The sequence below is a fragment of the Zeus faber genome (genome assembly GCF_960531495.2).
Source record: "Zeus faber genome assembly, chromosome: 14".
NCBI classification, from domain to species: Eukaryota; Metazoa; Chordata; class Actinopteri; order Zeiformes; family Zeidae; genus Zeus; species Zeus faber.
Genome location: NC_137200.1, coordinates 30,583,974 through 30,599,170, shown reverse-complemented (window position 1 = coordinate 30,599,170; position 15,197 = coordinate 30,583,974). Strand labels below are relative to the sequence as shown.

Sequence of the window (15,197 nt, the reverse complement as noted above, 5' to 3'; positions counted from 1 at the left end):
TACACAGATTATTTAATGTTCTCTAAGAAAAACTACATTGTAGTAAGAGTATTGGCAAATTTAAATGAAATAATGAAAAAAAAAATTGGAAATGGTTTGAATAGTTAGTAAATTAAATGATTAAGTAGAAACAGAATTAGGCACAGATTATAGACGAAAGTGATTGCTTCATTGATTGTGTTAACTATGTCAATAATTGGCCTTCTAGGGTTTTAGATGGTCTCAATTTGAATGCTGGCTATGTTATTGTCATATATTTTAAGTAAAGGCGTTAACTTGATTGGAAATACCAAATAGCCTATAATTTTTTCTCTAATCAGCCTGCAGAATGAAGTGACTTATAGTTACAGTGGGGCAAAAAAGTATTTAGTCAGCCACCAATTGTGCAAGTTCTCCCACTTAAAAAGATGAGAGAGGCCTGTAATTTTCATCACAGGTACACTTCGACTATGAGAGACAGAATGGGGGGAAAGAATCCAGGAAATCACATTGTAGGATTTTTAATTAATTAATTGGAAATTCCTCAGTAAAATAAGTATTTGGTCACCTACAAACAAGCAAGATTTGTGGCTTTCACAGACCTGTAACTTTTTCTTTAAGAGGCTCCTCTGTCCTCCACTCGTTACCTGTATTAATGGCACCTGTTTGAACTTGTTATCAGTATAAAAGACACCTGTCCACAACCTCAAACAGTCACACTCCAAACTCCACTATGGCCAAGACCAAAGAGCTGTCAAAGGACACCAGAAACAAAATTGTAGACCTGCACCAGGCTGGGAAGACTGAATCTGCAATAGGTAAGCAGCTTGTTGTGAAGAAATCAACTGTGGGAGCAATTATTAGAAAATGGAAGACATACAAGACCACTGATAATCTCCCTCGATCTGGGGCTCCACACAAGATCTCACCCCATGGGGTCAAAATGATCACAAGAACAGTGAGCAAACATCCCAGAACCACACGGGGGGACCTAGTGAATGACCTGCAGAGAGCTGGGACCAAAGTAACAAAGGTTACCATCAGTAACACACTACGCCGCCAGGGACTCAAATCCTGCAGTGCCAGACGTGTCCCCCTGCTTAAGCCAGTACATGTCCAGGCCCTTCTGAAGTTTGCTAGAGAGCATTTGGATGATCCAGAAGAGGATTGGGAGAATGTCATATGGTCTGATGCAACCAAAATAGAACTTTTTGGTCAAAACTCAACTTGAAGTGTTTGGAGGAAAAAGGAAGCTGAGTTGCATCCAAAGAACACCATACCTACTGTGAAGCATGGGGGTGGAAACATCATGCTTTGGGGCTGTTTTTCTGCAAAGGGACCAGGACGACTGATCCGTGTAAAGGAAAGAATGAATGGGGCCATGTATGCTGAGATTTTGAGTGAAAACCTCCTTCCATCAGCAAGGGCATTGAAGATGAAACGTGGCTGGGTCTTTCAGCATGACAATGATCCCAAACACACCGCCCAGGCGACGAAGGAGTGGCTTCGTAAGAAGCATTTCAAGGTCCTGGAGTGGCCTAGCCAGTCTCCAGATCTCAACCCCATAGAAAATCTTTGGAGGGAGTTGAAAGTCTGAGTTGCCCAGCGACAGCCCCAAAACATCACTGCTCTAGAGGAGATCTGCATGGAGGAATGGGCCAAAATACCAGCAACAGTGTGTGAAAACCTTGTGAAGACTTACAGAAAACGTTTGACCTCTGTCATTGCAAACAAAGGGTATATAACAAAGTATTGAGATTAACTTTTGTTATTGACCAAATACTTATTTTACACCATAATTTGCAAATAAATTCTTTTAAAATCAGACAATGTGATTTTCTGGATTTTTTTTTCTCATTCTGTCTCTCATAGTTGAAGTGAACCTATGATGAAAATAACAGGCCTCTCTCATCTTTTTAAGTGGGAGAACTTGCACAATTGGCGGCTGACTAAATACTTTTTTGCCCCACTGTATATACTCCCTGGCCAACAGGTAAAACTAGTAGATCAAAGCTTAACGCATAATTTGAGTAATTTTTTTTTTCGAGGTTAGGTGACACAAATTGACCATGAGATAATGGATAGTTGATCAAATGATATTGATCAACGCCAGTCAGGCTGCTATTGGCTATGTGACTGCTCAGTCTCTCAGGCTTATTGTTTGCAGTTATTTGTTATACCTTTAAGGGTACAAGTAGAGATTGTATAAATAAATTAAGAATATAGTACTGAATGCTTGATTTTTAAATGTTTTAGTATGTCAATCACATTATTTTTCCTTACTCTCTGGTTGCTTAACTTATTGTTGAAGTTATGTGGAGCCTCCGGTCATTTTTTTTTCTGCCACATTACGGAAATTTATTTTGGCTGATTTTGAATATAATAATGGAAGCACATTAATTTGAATGTCGATAGTCAATTGATCTGTGGAGGTGTGTTCTGGGTAAGGGCCAGGGAAGAGGAAGCAGGCGGAGGCGAAACAGCGGCAGTTGGCGTGTTTATTGGTTAGTCCTTTTTAAATCAACGGTGGCTCGTGGGCCAAAAAGGAAACTCAGGGGCTTGCAGGCCAATACTGTATGTATAAATAGTTCAGGTGGATCCGTGGATCCCCGCTTCCGTGATCTCCTGCTGTCCGTGTCCGATCTTTGCCTGTCGGGCTGATTCGCCGGCACGCCAATCCCTACTGTGGGGACACACACAAACAATTATAGCTTTCTGTTTTTGGGATCAGGAAAATCAGCCGAGTCCCTCCGCTGATTAGGCTGATCCCCAGCAGCTGAGCGGCCCCGGGATGGGAGCCTGCACCGCCTGTCTGCAGGGGTGGCTTGGCCCCGCCTCCTTGGTCAACCACAATCTGCTTGTGTTGCTGTGTGGCACGGTTTTGCACTGCATTGCACTGCTGCCTCACAGCAAGAAGGTCCTGGGTTCCACCGGGTTATCTCCCAAATAGGAGCCTGCGATGGACACTCATCACCAGGTCCCCGGCCACGTCCACATGGCCCTGGTCCACGAATGCTGCCCACTCAAGGACAAGCCAGGATGGGTTAAACGCAGAGGCCTCATTTCACCGGCCACCATCAAAAAAGCGTGTGTGTGTGTGTGTGTGCGTGCATGCTGTGTGATGATTAAAGATTGTTCTTCTTCTGTTATGGATGCACAGGACTTGCAAACATATTTAGAACAAGAAGGTCACATAGTTTCTGCTATAAGAATTTTATATTTCTATGTTTTGATATACTTTTCACATGAACTTTTGTACAAGGTATGTGTACTTTGCTTTTCTTATTAAGGCTAAATAGAGTTCATGGCTTAAAAAAGACATGAACTGGTCACTTTCTGTGCCATAACGTGAAGAGGAGAAAGGCAACATGTCTCGACCATCAGATAAGGGAACTTCAACAGATGATCTGTCTCAACGAAATTGCCCCATCAGCAAAACTGTCTCATCAGCAAGACCCATGCGGCGACGTCGCCACGTCTGCTGACCGACATCTCAACAACTCGTCAGTTCCGCCACTCCTAGAAAACTGTATAAAAAACTCAGATCTCCAGTGAGAATTGAGCACCTCCTCTGTGGCACTCTGTTGTGTTGCTACACTGAAACTGCTCCTCTTGTACAAGATTAAATACTTTATTAACCTAAAGTATTTGTCTCTGATTTTCTCTGTAACGATTAGTCTGTCCACGAACAAAGTTTATAACAATTTAACTTTTACAGTTTCTTTTTTCCTTATAACTCTAGCTGCCATTAAAGAACATTCATTATTTGAGTCATGGCATTTATTTTATTATTTATTTTCTCCTCAGGGTAGCACCCTGGCATGGCCTTTCCAGGCTGTTGTGGTTCCAGCTACTTTTCCTCCCTCTTATGGAGATTCACATGACTGCTTGGCAGTGATAGCTGTCTTGGCTTAGCCCCGCCCAGATCTTGCTACTGAATCTCTTGAAAAGTTCAACTATGATGATTAAGACTCATGAGTACAACTACAAGGACGGTTTTCGTTTTGTCTGTCTGTCATCTGTGTTTTGTATAAAACAGTGTTTTTTGTACAACCAGTTGTGTTTGTGCTTCTATCTGTTGTAAACTCTCTTTTGTTTTATTTTGATTCCATGAAGGTATACGGGTCATTGTGATACAGTGCAGTATAGCTCATTAATGACATATACAGAACATCCGTTTAATGTTTTGATGTCAAAACCCTCCCATTCTGGTCTTCCTAGTTGTGTTATTTACATAAATGTACTTGACCCCATCTCTACAGGAAATGTTGGCATCGTGACTCGTGTAAGGAAGAGAGGTCCATGGGAAAACAAACGATTTCTACAGCATGAAGAAATACCTTCATCCCAAACTATGCTGAGCACCATGCGGTAGTGTTTCTGGGAGACCAGATTCCAGCTGCTCCGTGACGTCCTGCCCCCCAGAGATGCATTCCTGTTATGCTGCCACCTGGACTGGACAGAGCCGGACAGAGCTACCTGTTTCACAAGATCAGAGAGTTCTGTGATGACGATGCCCAGGACATCAACTTCCCAGCACCACCAGTAGGAAGAGGCAGCCCCAAACAGGCTTTCAGAGTGTAGCAAGGTTAGGGTTGGGGTTAGCCCACATAATAATATAATTCAAAGAATTTTGAAGATATTTGGCATACGCACATTTTTATACTAAATGACACACCAAGGTTGATATACAGAGCAGAAACAAACTTGTTGTCTGTCATTTTGTTGTGTTGTCCACACTTTTAAACACCTAAATAATTCCACTTTTATAAAACATGTATATTCTTACTGTTATATAAAAGCCATTTTAAATACAAATAATGTTGTGTGTCGATGACGCTGTTCAACATTCCCTCAAAACACAAGAACAATGCTGAGATTACGTCATTAAGCAGAGTGTCAAGTCGCCATTCAGCAGGGTGTAAAGTGGCCATGCGGCAAGTAGCCATGTGGCTTTGTTAGTCCTCCAAACTATTTGCATTCTGGGAGCTGACTAAATTAAGCCAAGTGTGGGGAAAACTTTGAGGGTGATTATCTCAGAAACATTGTTTGCCGCACCCTTGTCATTAACAGGTCATAGCTTTAAGAATATTTGCTTGATTCACACAAGTGACACCTTGTTTTGAAGCTCTGATTTTTCACTTTCAAATGATGTGGAAAAACAAGCCACCTGAAGTCTGTGGTGGGTCACATATGAGGAAGTCCAAAAGATTGGTTAGTTAGTCCAGGCTCCGGAGACCCACTCACTGTTTGTTGCTGTACTTGAGGCTCAGATACATATTTTCACATCAGACTTTGTTCGGTTCCAGGGGTTTTTCTTCCAAGTTTTTTTGAGGCCAGAACAGATCGAAGCATCATTCAGAGATCCAGACTTTTTAGGCCCAGGTCTTGACCTTCTTGGTCACGACAGTGAGTGGGCCCGGTATCTTCCCTGGGCAGAGTACGCTCAGAATTCCCTCCGCTACTCATCCATCGGTATAATTCCCTCCTAGTGTGTCATCAGCTACCAACCCTCTGTGGCTCCTTAGAACCCGGGTGGTGTGTCTCCAGTGGGTTGTCCATCACCTGAAGGAGCGGGCAGACTGCTACTAGAGCCGGACCCCCTTGATTCCAGCCCGGGACCGTTTTTGGCTCTCAACCCGAAATATCAACCTCCCCCTGCCCTGCCATAATCTGAGACTTAGTTTGTGGGGAGACTTAGGCCAGTGATTCCTGGTCCCTTGGCTGAGGCTGTCTCCTTTGATGACCCCCCCACCACCTCTGGACATTGAGGATGGCCCAGCCTACCCAGTCAAGACCCTTCTGGACTCTGTCATGGGGGTCAGCTTCAATACCTGGTGGACTGGAAGAAGTCCTGAAGAGCGTAGCTGGGTGTGGCAGTTTTGCCTACCACACGCCATCCAAGTGTTTTTTTCAGGGCCCTCCGGCACAGGGACACAGAAGACAGTGGGTTGTAAACACGAGTTTATTGTAGAGAATTGGCCATTTGGAATTAGCACCAGGAGCAGATAGAGATGTGTCATGACAAGGCATCTATCCTGAGTGTGTGTGGGGATGGGGGTTTTACCTGCTGCTCGTTAGACCATCCAACGGGCAACAGGTATGCACCCACACTGATCTCAATCACCTAGATCCAGGTCAGGTGTGGCTGCTGAACCCAAACTATCCCCACACCACACTGAGTCCCCGCGGTTGACATCCTGTACCCCGGCCTGATCCGGGACTCCCACCAGCACATCGGAGGGGGGGTACTGTAGCAACCACGCCTCCTCCCTCGTGAGCGACCTCACCGGTCAACTGATCACCGGCCTAATCACCTGTACCTGTCCCCCATTCACTCCCACATTGCCATGCACATGCCATTCTCAGTGTTTGCTTCACTTCCTCAGGCAACAATGAGAAAGCCAGAGGACTCGTCATTCACCACTCCATCTCCTAACCTCCCCGCTAGTATTTCTAGCATGTATGTCTGACTTTTGTTGTTTATTGGTCCTATTTTGGACTCGGTCTTGGTTAGAGTAAATCTCGCCTTGCACTTGTATCCTGCCTCAATGGATTCATTACACAGATGAAAAGCAAGCCTTGTATTACCACTGGTAAAAATAAACTGAAAGAGGCCGGGTTTTTGTTTGTTTTTAAATATATTTGTTTATTAATTGTAATTTTTCTTTGTTTGTTTATTGAACACTGTGATATTTTTGCTTCCTGCATCTACGGTTACTTGCAAAAGTAGACCAAAAGGAAGTTGCCGTTGACTTAAACGCTTTTCAATGCATCTCAGAATATTTATGAATCTAAATACAGTTATTTTTCTCAAGCAACCAAGTGCCAATGGTGAATGCTTCAAAAACCAACCTACAGTAAAGAGTCATATATGCAAACTCAAGCATAAAATTCCGTTTGGGCAGCACTAGATACTAGATGGATGGGGTTATCCCATCAGCACACTATTTGATGGTGAATAGAATGCCAGATAGACACATTGTGTTTTACTCAGTGCAAAAATTATCAAGCATGATTTTAATTTTAAATATTGGAGAAAAAAAAAAGATTAATTGAGAGCCAAGTCATAAAGTGACACAAGACACAATAGGAGTTTGTCAGCGTGTGAGGATGCTTCCACTTGCTTTTTCTTGGTTTTGTATTTTGAGTTTAAGTAGCATTACAGCCCCCAATCTATTATTTCTGAATTCATGTTAACCGCAGGGCGCATTGCCTAAGGTCTGTTTCCTATTGTTAATTAACTATTCTCTACTGGAGTATTGTAATTTTGTATGTGCATGTCTGTGTGTGTTTGTGTGTGTGTGTACGTATGTGCTTGCACATCTTTTCTGCATTGTCTACCCGTGTGCAATCACAACCAGTGTGTATGTATTATTTCTTTGAATATGTGTCTGTGTGCTTGCCTGTATGTATTTCTGTATACGTTGTTTTTATAAAAGCAAACAACAGAGCAGAGTATTTTTTCCCATCACCTGCTCCCAGACTTCATCCTCGTGAATGCATTATCGCCACGGTTATCGCAAATGCATCTCCAATGCCAATTGCATTCCTTTGAATCTGAATGATGGAAACAGTGGGAGGAGAACCCTCGGCAGGGGTGCGTGGTGGCTACTCCTATCCCTTTGTAGCTATATGCCTCTAAAATCAACATTTAAATGTAGCCATGTGTACTGGATAGCCTGTGCTTGGTGAATTTTAAAATACCTTTGGCACCATTGTTTTTTTTTCCTCCTGTGTGTATACAAGCTGCAAGCAGTCACGCAGCTGTTTCCATGGCAATATGTATCTGTGTGAGGAATTCATTAACCCTTTCTCGTAGGAGTCCGGTGTAGAAATCCCGTGTAGAATACAGATAGGGAACCAGAAAGGGCAGTACAATACTATTTTTGACAAAATGCTATTTATGAAAGGCTTTGTGTATTTTCTATCTATTTTGGCAGTCATGGCAGACTCAATACACTAAATGTACCGACATAAATTTGAAATTCATCGTTGCTTTTTTATCATAGCATTTAAATGACCATGATGTTTTATGCTTTGCAAATTATTCTTAAATTCATGGAATTGTACCATAGCGACAAGTAAAAAAATATATATATCAAATTTAGAAGTTTTGGCATTACAGCCTTAAAGAGAAGAAAATGAGAGACTGAGAGAAATGATTACCAGGATGACCTCACAAGGCACCCACCTTAGCATTTTAAGTCAAGTTGACAGGTTGAAAGACCAGATAGAAATACTGTCTTAGAAAAAAGACACATGAATGCGCAACGGATTTGACGCTGGCTGAAGAAACATGGACATTCTTTGAAAAGAAGGAAAACATGTCTATGGTGTATATACTACAGATAAGATAGATACATTGATAACAGTATACAACTTGCATAAGCATGCAAAGACTGGCCAGCATGTAAACACAATATGCATGCGTGTGTGTGTGCGTGTGCGTGTGCGCGTGCGTGCGTGTGTGACTTAATGGCAGAAAAAAACGGGATAACAGTAATGCCATCACCTACCCAGGTCTATACATTGGCATTGGCTATATGCTTGGTAGACATTATCATTCAATAATGACACACTGTTTTGATTGTTGTGTTTACCGCTTTGCCTGACCTTTACAAACAATACATTTTTGGTGCTGCTTGTATGAATAGATGCCAAGACAAGACATGTACACATGATATTTACACATTTATTTATTGTAGAAAAAAATGCTAAAAGACATACACCTACCGTATATATAAAAATACAGATACTGTACATATATATGGGCTGGTGGACATAATTAATCGGATCTCCGTATTAGTCTTCATTCTAAATTGATAAGTATTTTCCATCCAATGTTGTGCCTCGCCCATGCTGATTTTGGAGCCAGCCATGTGACTGTTGGACATGTCCTCTCCTGGTGTAGAGGACAGTGGAGTGTTTCAGGTCAGTTAATTGTGGGTCGCCTAGAGGGTAATACATGTAAGATTTTGGTATTCTCACATACAGCAGAAGGTTGAACAGGTACGCTATTTAATTATCTACAGATCTGGCCACTGATCTTTGTGTTTTAAAAGCCTCGAGTCTCATCCTTGTCGTCAATGGGTGCCATATTGCATATTGAAGTTGAACCTCCAGTTTTTCAAAGCTTGTGTGTTGCACAAGCTGAATTGTTCAAAATCCTGTCTCGACTGTAAGAGAAGAAGCGTTACAACAACATGTCCTTCAAGTCCAAAATAAATCAAACACTCCCCCTCCCCGCAGCACCCCCCTGTCGCTCTACGTTCCTTGTCAAATTCCATAGTTCCAGTACGGAGTGGGCGGAGGGACTGAGGGGGGTTCGAAAAACATCTTGGAGCAACGAGACAGGTCCCAGAATCTTGGAAAGAGCTCAGCTCGGCTTTCGTTGACATCTTCCAGAAAGGAAGACGTATCAACAAGTCGTCCGAACCGTAGCGGCTGACACATGTTGGGAATTAAAGTATCTCACTGTTCCACTGCTTTGCATAGTATGATTCCATACTTTTTTTTCAACATGAGAAAATCATAGTTTATGTGCTCATACACCCTGGAGAGGTATTAACAAGCAGCCATGCTTTGGTTTGTCAGTGCGATCACACCTACAGTAAATCTCTCCACAGATCAGATAATACAGTAGATCTCCCACACCCTCACAACCCTTAATGAAATAAACCCAGTTTACATACTGTATCTGCAAACATCTGCTGACAACTTCCTGGCACAAAGCTTAATCATCCACAGTATGTTGTTTGCCTCACAACTCGACAATGTGTTTGTGAAGTCTTCATCGGATATGTGATCAAGGGAGTAGTTTTTTCCCTGATCACCCTTGATATCTTGATATCCGATGAAGAAATAATGTGATCCTCCTTATAGTTGCCTTGTTATTTTATCTTTTTATGCCCACTACGCAGTTGTTGCCTGTCATGCCCCAATTATTTCATTGTACCGAATGACCTTGTGCTGTACCGTCCACTTGACAAATAAAACACTTTGAACTTTGAACTTTTAGTTAGGATGACTAAGGATGACTCGGTATGAAGTCGTCCTTAGTTGTACCATAAATCCGTCACCAGCTACAGTATCTGAGTGTATTTGTTTTCAGCAAGATGAGACACTGTTAGAGAGTAAGCCATATCAAATCTACGTGGGAAATTGTGTCTAATCAAACACTAAATAAAAAACCACTCAATCTGTCTTTTTTCTAACCAGAGAAACATACTGTATTTAAGGGCAATAGCAACTTTTTTGCTTCAACTTATCGTTCTGAAGTGAATGTTGGGTAATGGCTATAGAATAAAGACACAATCAGCGTATAGATTGGTTCCCTATAAGCCTCCATATCACTATGCATTCAGACTGCCACCGGGTACGAATCCCCGGGAAAGTGCATCAAACAATGTGCAACCAGTAGTGGAGAACAGCGGACGGCGGAACAACTGAAGTGGCAGCGGAAACTCTACCCGGAAACAGAAAAAGAACCCCGTTGACGAAGGAGGCAAAGATGGCAAAGACCGAGAGTGATAGAAACATGGTCGTCATCCAGGTCGTCATCCAGTCGTCAAACAATAATACCACTTAGAAACACTGGGGTGAATGTTGAAAAGTTGTCTATTGCACCTTTAAAGGCTATAAAGCTCATCTGTTAAATGTCCTTTAACAATAGCAGAAGTATGTACATCTTGTAGATGCATGACGCATTCTCAGTGACTTTTTTTCAATGACGTCATGTTCACTTCTGGAAGGTCAGGATTGCGAAGTTCAACAGAGGTGGGATGGGATGCATCGTGCTCAACAATGGAATCTTGAGTCAATTGGAATGTCTGACAGATATGAAGAGCAAGAGGAAAAGAGCAAGAGAGTGGCTGGGAGGCAGCAATGCATTAACCATGTGATACTATTTATATCAGAGGAGTAAGGGTGACCCAGTAACTCACATGTGTTACGCAACATGTGAACAGAGTAAAAAAAGGAAATGAGCATGGTATAGGGGCATCTCAGGGGTCTCCTTGTGATTAAAGCCAATTAGAGGCAGTTGTGCTTATCAGGTAAACGGACTGCATTTCCATAGTGCTTTCCTTGTCCTGCAACTACTCAAAGCGCTTTACCATACGTGCCTCACATTCACACACACATCGATGGCGGCTGCAGTCGAAGGAGCACACCTGCTCATCGGGAGCGGTTAGAGGGTTAAGTGTCTTGCTCAAGGACACTACAGCCCGCTACCAGGAGGAGGCAGGGATCGCACTGGCAACCTTCCGATCGCTAGACGACCTGCTCTACTGCCACTACTGCCCCATTTAAAGGACGGAGAAGTAGCATCGTCGTGCATGAGACGGGTCAGCGGACACAGGCAGGGATGGCGCGCGCCCCAGAGACCATGCTGAGGAGATCCATCCAGCTTGTTGTCTCAACACTGGACCACATCAAGAAGCGCTACGACGTAAATGACACATGTGGAGGGATTTATAAAAAGAGAGAATGTGCGTGACCGAGTGCTTCAACGTCATAATTCACAAATTGGCCTTCTCTTGCATTGGCGCATCGATCAAAAAACAAAAACAAAAACAAAAACAAAAAGTAAAAACTCAACTGGTCTTAGAAAAAAATGTAACTGAAGAGGCTGTCAGAAAAATGTCACCAGCATTAGCGGGGCCAAAAGTGATTTTGGGACTTTTAAGATCTTGGCCAGGGCCCCCCTGCCGTGCTCCCTATCCTCTGGCATTGCTACAATGCCAGAGGATAGTGCAACCCCAGGTGCTAATGGACTACACTCCATTAGTGGAGTACGAGTTTTCCAGCCATGTGGAGAATAACATCCTGAGCAGTGGGCCAACCACGTTGAGCCTGAACGAAGCAAGGAAGCGTTACAAGTAATGAGACTTAAGTACATTACTATCGGATATCTAAATCTGAAATCATTTTAATGATTTAAAATTACATAAAATTGCATGCTTAAACTGTAACTTTGGCATTTACACTACAGTTCATGAAAATACTGCTATAATAATAATAATAATAATAATAATAATAATAATAATAATGATAATAATAATAATAATATCAATAATAATAATAATAATAATAATAATAATAATTATTATTATTATTATTATTATTATTATTATTATTATTATTATTATTATAATTATAATAATAATATCAATAATAATAATAATAATAATAATAATAATAATAATAATAATAATAATAATAGTAATAATAATAAGAATAAGAATAAGAATAAGAATAATAGACAAAAATGTGTAACTGGCATTATTTGGGCCAGCGTCTTGCATATGGTAAACAGGGGGCTTCCCTTTCTGTCAAGCCCCCTCCCCCCTCCATGACATTACTCTGCAGTGAACACCCCCCACTCCTCGCTGGGATTGGTGTCGTAACACACCAGATTAAATGTGGGTCTTCCACTCAAAAAGAAAACATTTGCAGTATATGCCAGCCGAAAATCAATGAAATGTATGTTTTACTTCACTAATGTTTTGTGAGCTTGAATGGTAAAGGTCTATGAATTGTGTGAGAGTGAGAATAGAGGACTTCATTGTTATGGACATTTCACAAATAACTGACATATATCTAAAATTGCAATTTACTATTTGCTGAAGTGATCAAAAAGCAGGGAATGGCTCGTAGACATGCGCATATGATCATGTTTAATGTTAACACCGAGCCAGAACACATTAGCTATTGTCCTTAAATTGAAATACAAAATTAAAGCCTATTCAAAAATGGCATCATTTTTCCGATTTCAATTTTCCAGGGACGTCCTGCTCTGACATCACAGAGTAATGATTTTGGGGAAAACTCTTCTCAATAATACACATATACGTTCAATTATACACATATATGTTCAATAATACACATGAGAATGTCACAACAATTGCTTTTGAAGCTGAATGTTTGAGATATTGCAGAATTCGTAGTTATGCACGTGGAGCTACAGAGCTGATGATGCTGAGGATTATGATGATGACGACTCAAAAGCAGTATATGACACCCCCCTCCCCCCACGCCTCTCAACCCCCCACCTCCATGCTCTGTGTGTGTGGGGGGGTTAGTTTTAATTTTGATGCATCAATGCAAACATGGCCTGACAGCACAGGCCCTGCTCGTGCCCCACTGACACCCCAGTGGTGACGGCCACGCAGGGTCTGCTTCTTTAAATGAGCTTTTGCGCATAGAGGCTTCCAAACAGCACAACTGCATCGGTGGTGCTCGCCGGGTTGCTTAGCAACTGGACAGCACAGAGATCCCAGAAGAAAACCTCCTCTCCTCTATAAAACACACGCTTGTGTGCGTGTGATTCTCCTATATGTGGGAAAAAATCCCACATTTTTAGTTGAGGAATGAACAGAAAAAATAGAATAATGTGCGTTTATAGTATGATGTGTGTGAGGGGGGGTGCACGCGCACACGTGTGTCCGTGAGTTCGTGTGCGCGTGTGTTTGAAAAAGGAAACGTGGCAAAGTGGAAAGAAACGCAGGAAAACAGCGTCTCACGCACGGCATCCTGATGGGCTTTGAGAGACAACAGTCGGACAATAAGGAATTCACCTTATAGGTGTCCCCCGCCCACCCCACCCCCACCCCACCGCCACCCAAACCCTCTCACGCCTCCAGGAAAATCACGTTTTTAATTCGTAAAAAAATAAAAATCAAATATGAACAAATCTTGGCGAGGCTCGCACGCACGTGCACTGTTGCATCTACTGCAATTTTCCTCCGAGCGCCAAGGGGACGCACGGAGCACGAGGTGTCCGAGCGCAGCGTGAGGCTGGACGCGGAGACGGCTGCGGATCCTGGACTTATTTGCTTGTGGTTGTTGTTGTTGTTGTTAGATCCAATGTGGTGAAACATTGCATGGGCGCATTTTTGTTCATTTTATTTTTTATTTTTGGCGTATTCCGGGACTATCCATATTTCTCGGCGTCTAATTCTTCAGCAGAGGAGCGCTCCAGCCCGCTCTGACGTCTGCATCAGATATTACCTACTGCTTTTCAATGTGCATTTTCCCCCCTCAGTGACTTTGCGCTGATCTACATCATCATCATCATCATCATCATCATCATCATCATCGGCAGCGGCGGCAGCGGCGGCAGCGACGAAAAAAAAAAAAAAAAGGGGGGGGAAACGAAGATGAAGATGAAGATGAAGATGAAGATGAAGATTTCATTTTTTCCCTTTTGAAAAATTCCACCTCCACCGAAGCCAATTCTCTCCCCGACAACGCGCATTGTGGAGTGGAGTCCGTGCGTCCGTCAGCAGCCATGCCTCTCCTGCAGATCCCGACGGGGAATTTCCATTTCCCAATTTGATCAGCACAGCGGCTGCTGCTTAATTGATTTCTGCTCGGACTTTATTTGGTGGTTTTTTTTTTGTATTTTTTTTTTTTCCCCTCTAGACTTTATTTCTTGCCTCCACTTTTTTTTTTGGAAAGTGTCTGTATGTGCGGGCTTGATTTGAAGCAAGATGTCTGATCTCCTGGTGCTGGTCGAGGGGCTCTGTGACCTGCACGGATTTCCATAGCTGGGGACCAATTAAGAGCTTTCAAAGCCGGTTTTAATGAAGTCCTTGCGTGCGTGCGTGTAGGCTCCTTTATTCCATATTTATATAAAGGACAATTCATTTTGATTGCCGACCCCCCCCCCCCCCCCACACCTCCCCTCCATTTACACACATTTTTTTTTTTTTGGAGGAGGAAGCACCGGCGGCTGGATTATTAAAACTGTATCAGGATTTTTGGAAATGTTGGGTCGTCAAGAAGACAAATTATGTGGAATTGTCTCTGCTTTGGCGGCTTTGTCCTTCGTTTGCTTTATTCAAAGGTAAGAAAACACGAAGGAAAAAAAACCCAAAACAACCAACAAAAAAAAGCAACAACCACCTTCCACGAGCAGCGCAGCGCAGGCAGGGGAGCGTTGCAGCGCAGGCAGGGGAGCGTTGCAGCGCAGGCAGGGGAGCGTTGCAGCGCAGGCAGGGGAGCGTTGCAGCGCAGGCGACGAAATTAATGAATAAAGAGATTTAGGCCAATTTATCACAGTGCACGCGCTATCAAACGCTCCTGTGGCGCGCGTGCACAGCAACCAGCCTATTGTGAAACGTAACCTATATCAAAGGGGTGATACACACACACACGTATATTAATAGATAATATATGTTACATACTTAACATAAAAAATATAAATATGTATA

At 42.6% G+C, this 15,197-nt stretch overlaps 1 protein-coding gene across 1 annotated transcript in view; it reads left to right on the top strand.

Moving 5' to 3' along the window:
• Positions 1-14,750: 14,750 nt before the first annotated feature.
• gabrb4 (gamma-aminobutyric acid type A receptor subunit beta4) overlaps positions 14,751-15,197 on the top strand; it is a gene marked incomplete at both ends in the record, with an annotated part of 42,361 nt that continues 41,914 nt past the window's right edge. Inside the window, one exon of the mRNA XM_080013641.1 lies at positions 14,751-14,830. Coding sequence (XP_079869767.1) covers positions 14,751-14,830 — 80 coding nt within the window. The remainder of the gene's footprint in view (positions 14,831-15,197) is intronic.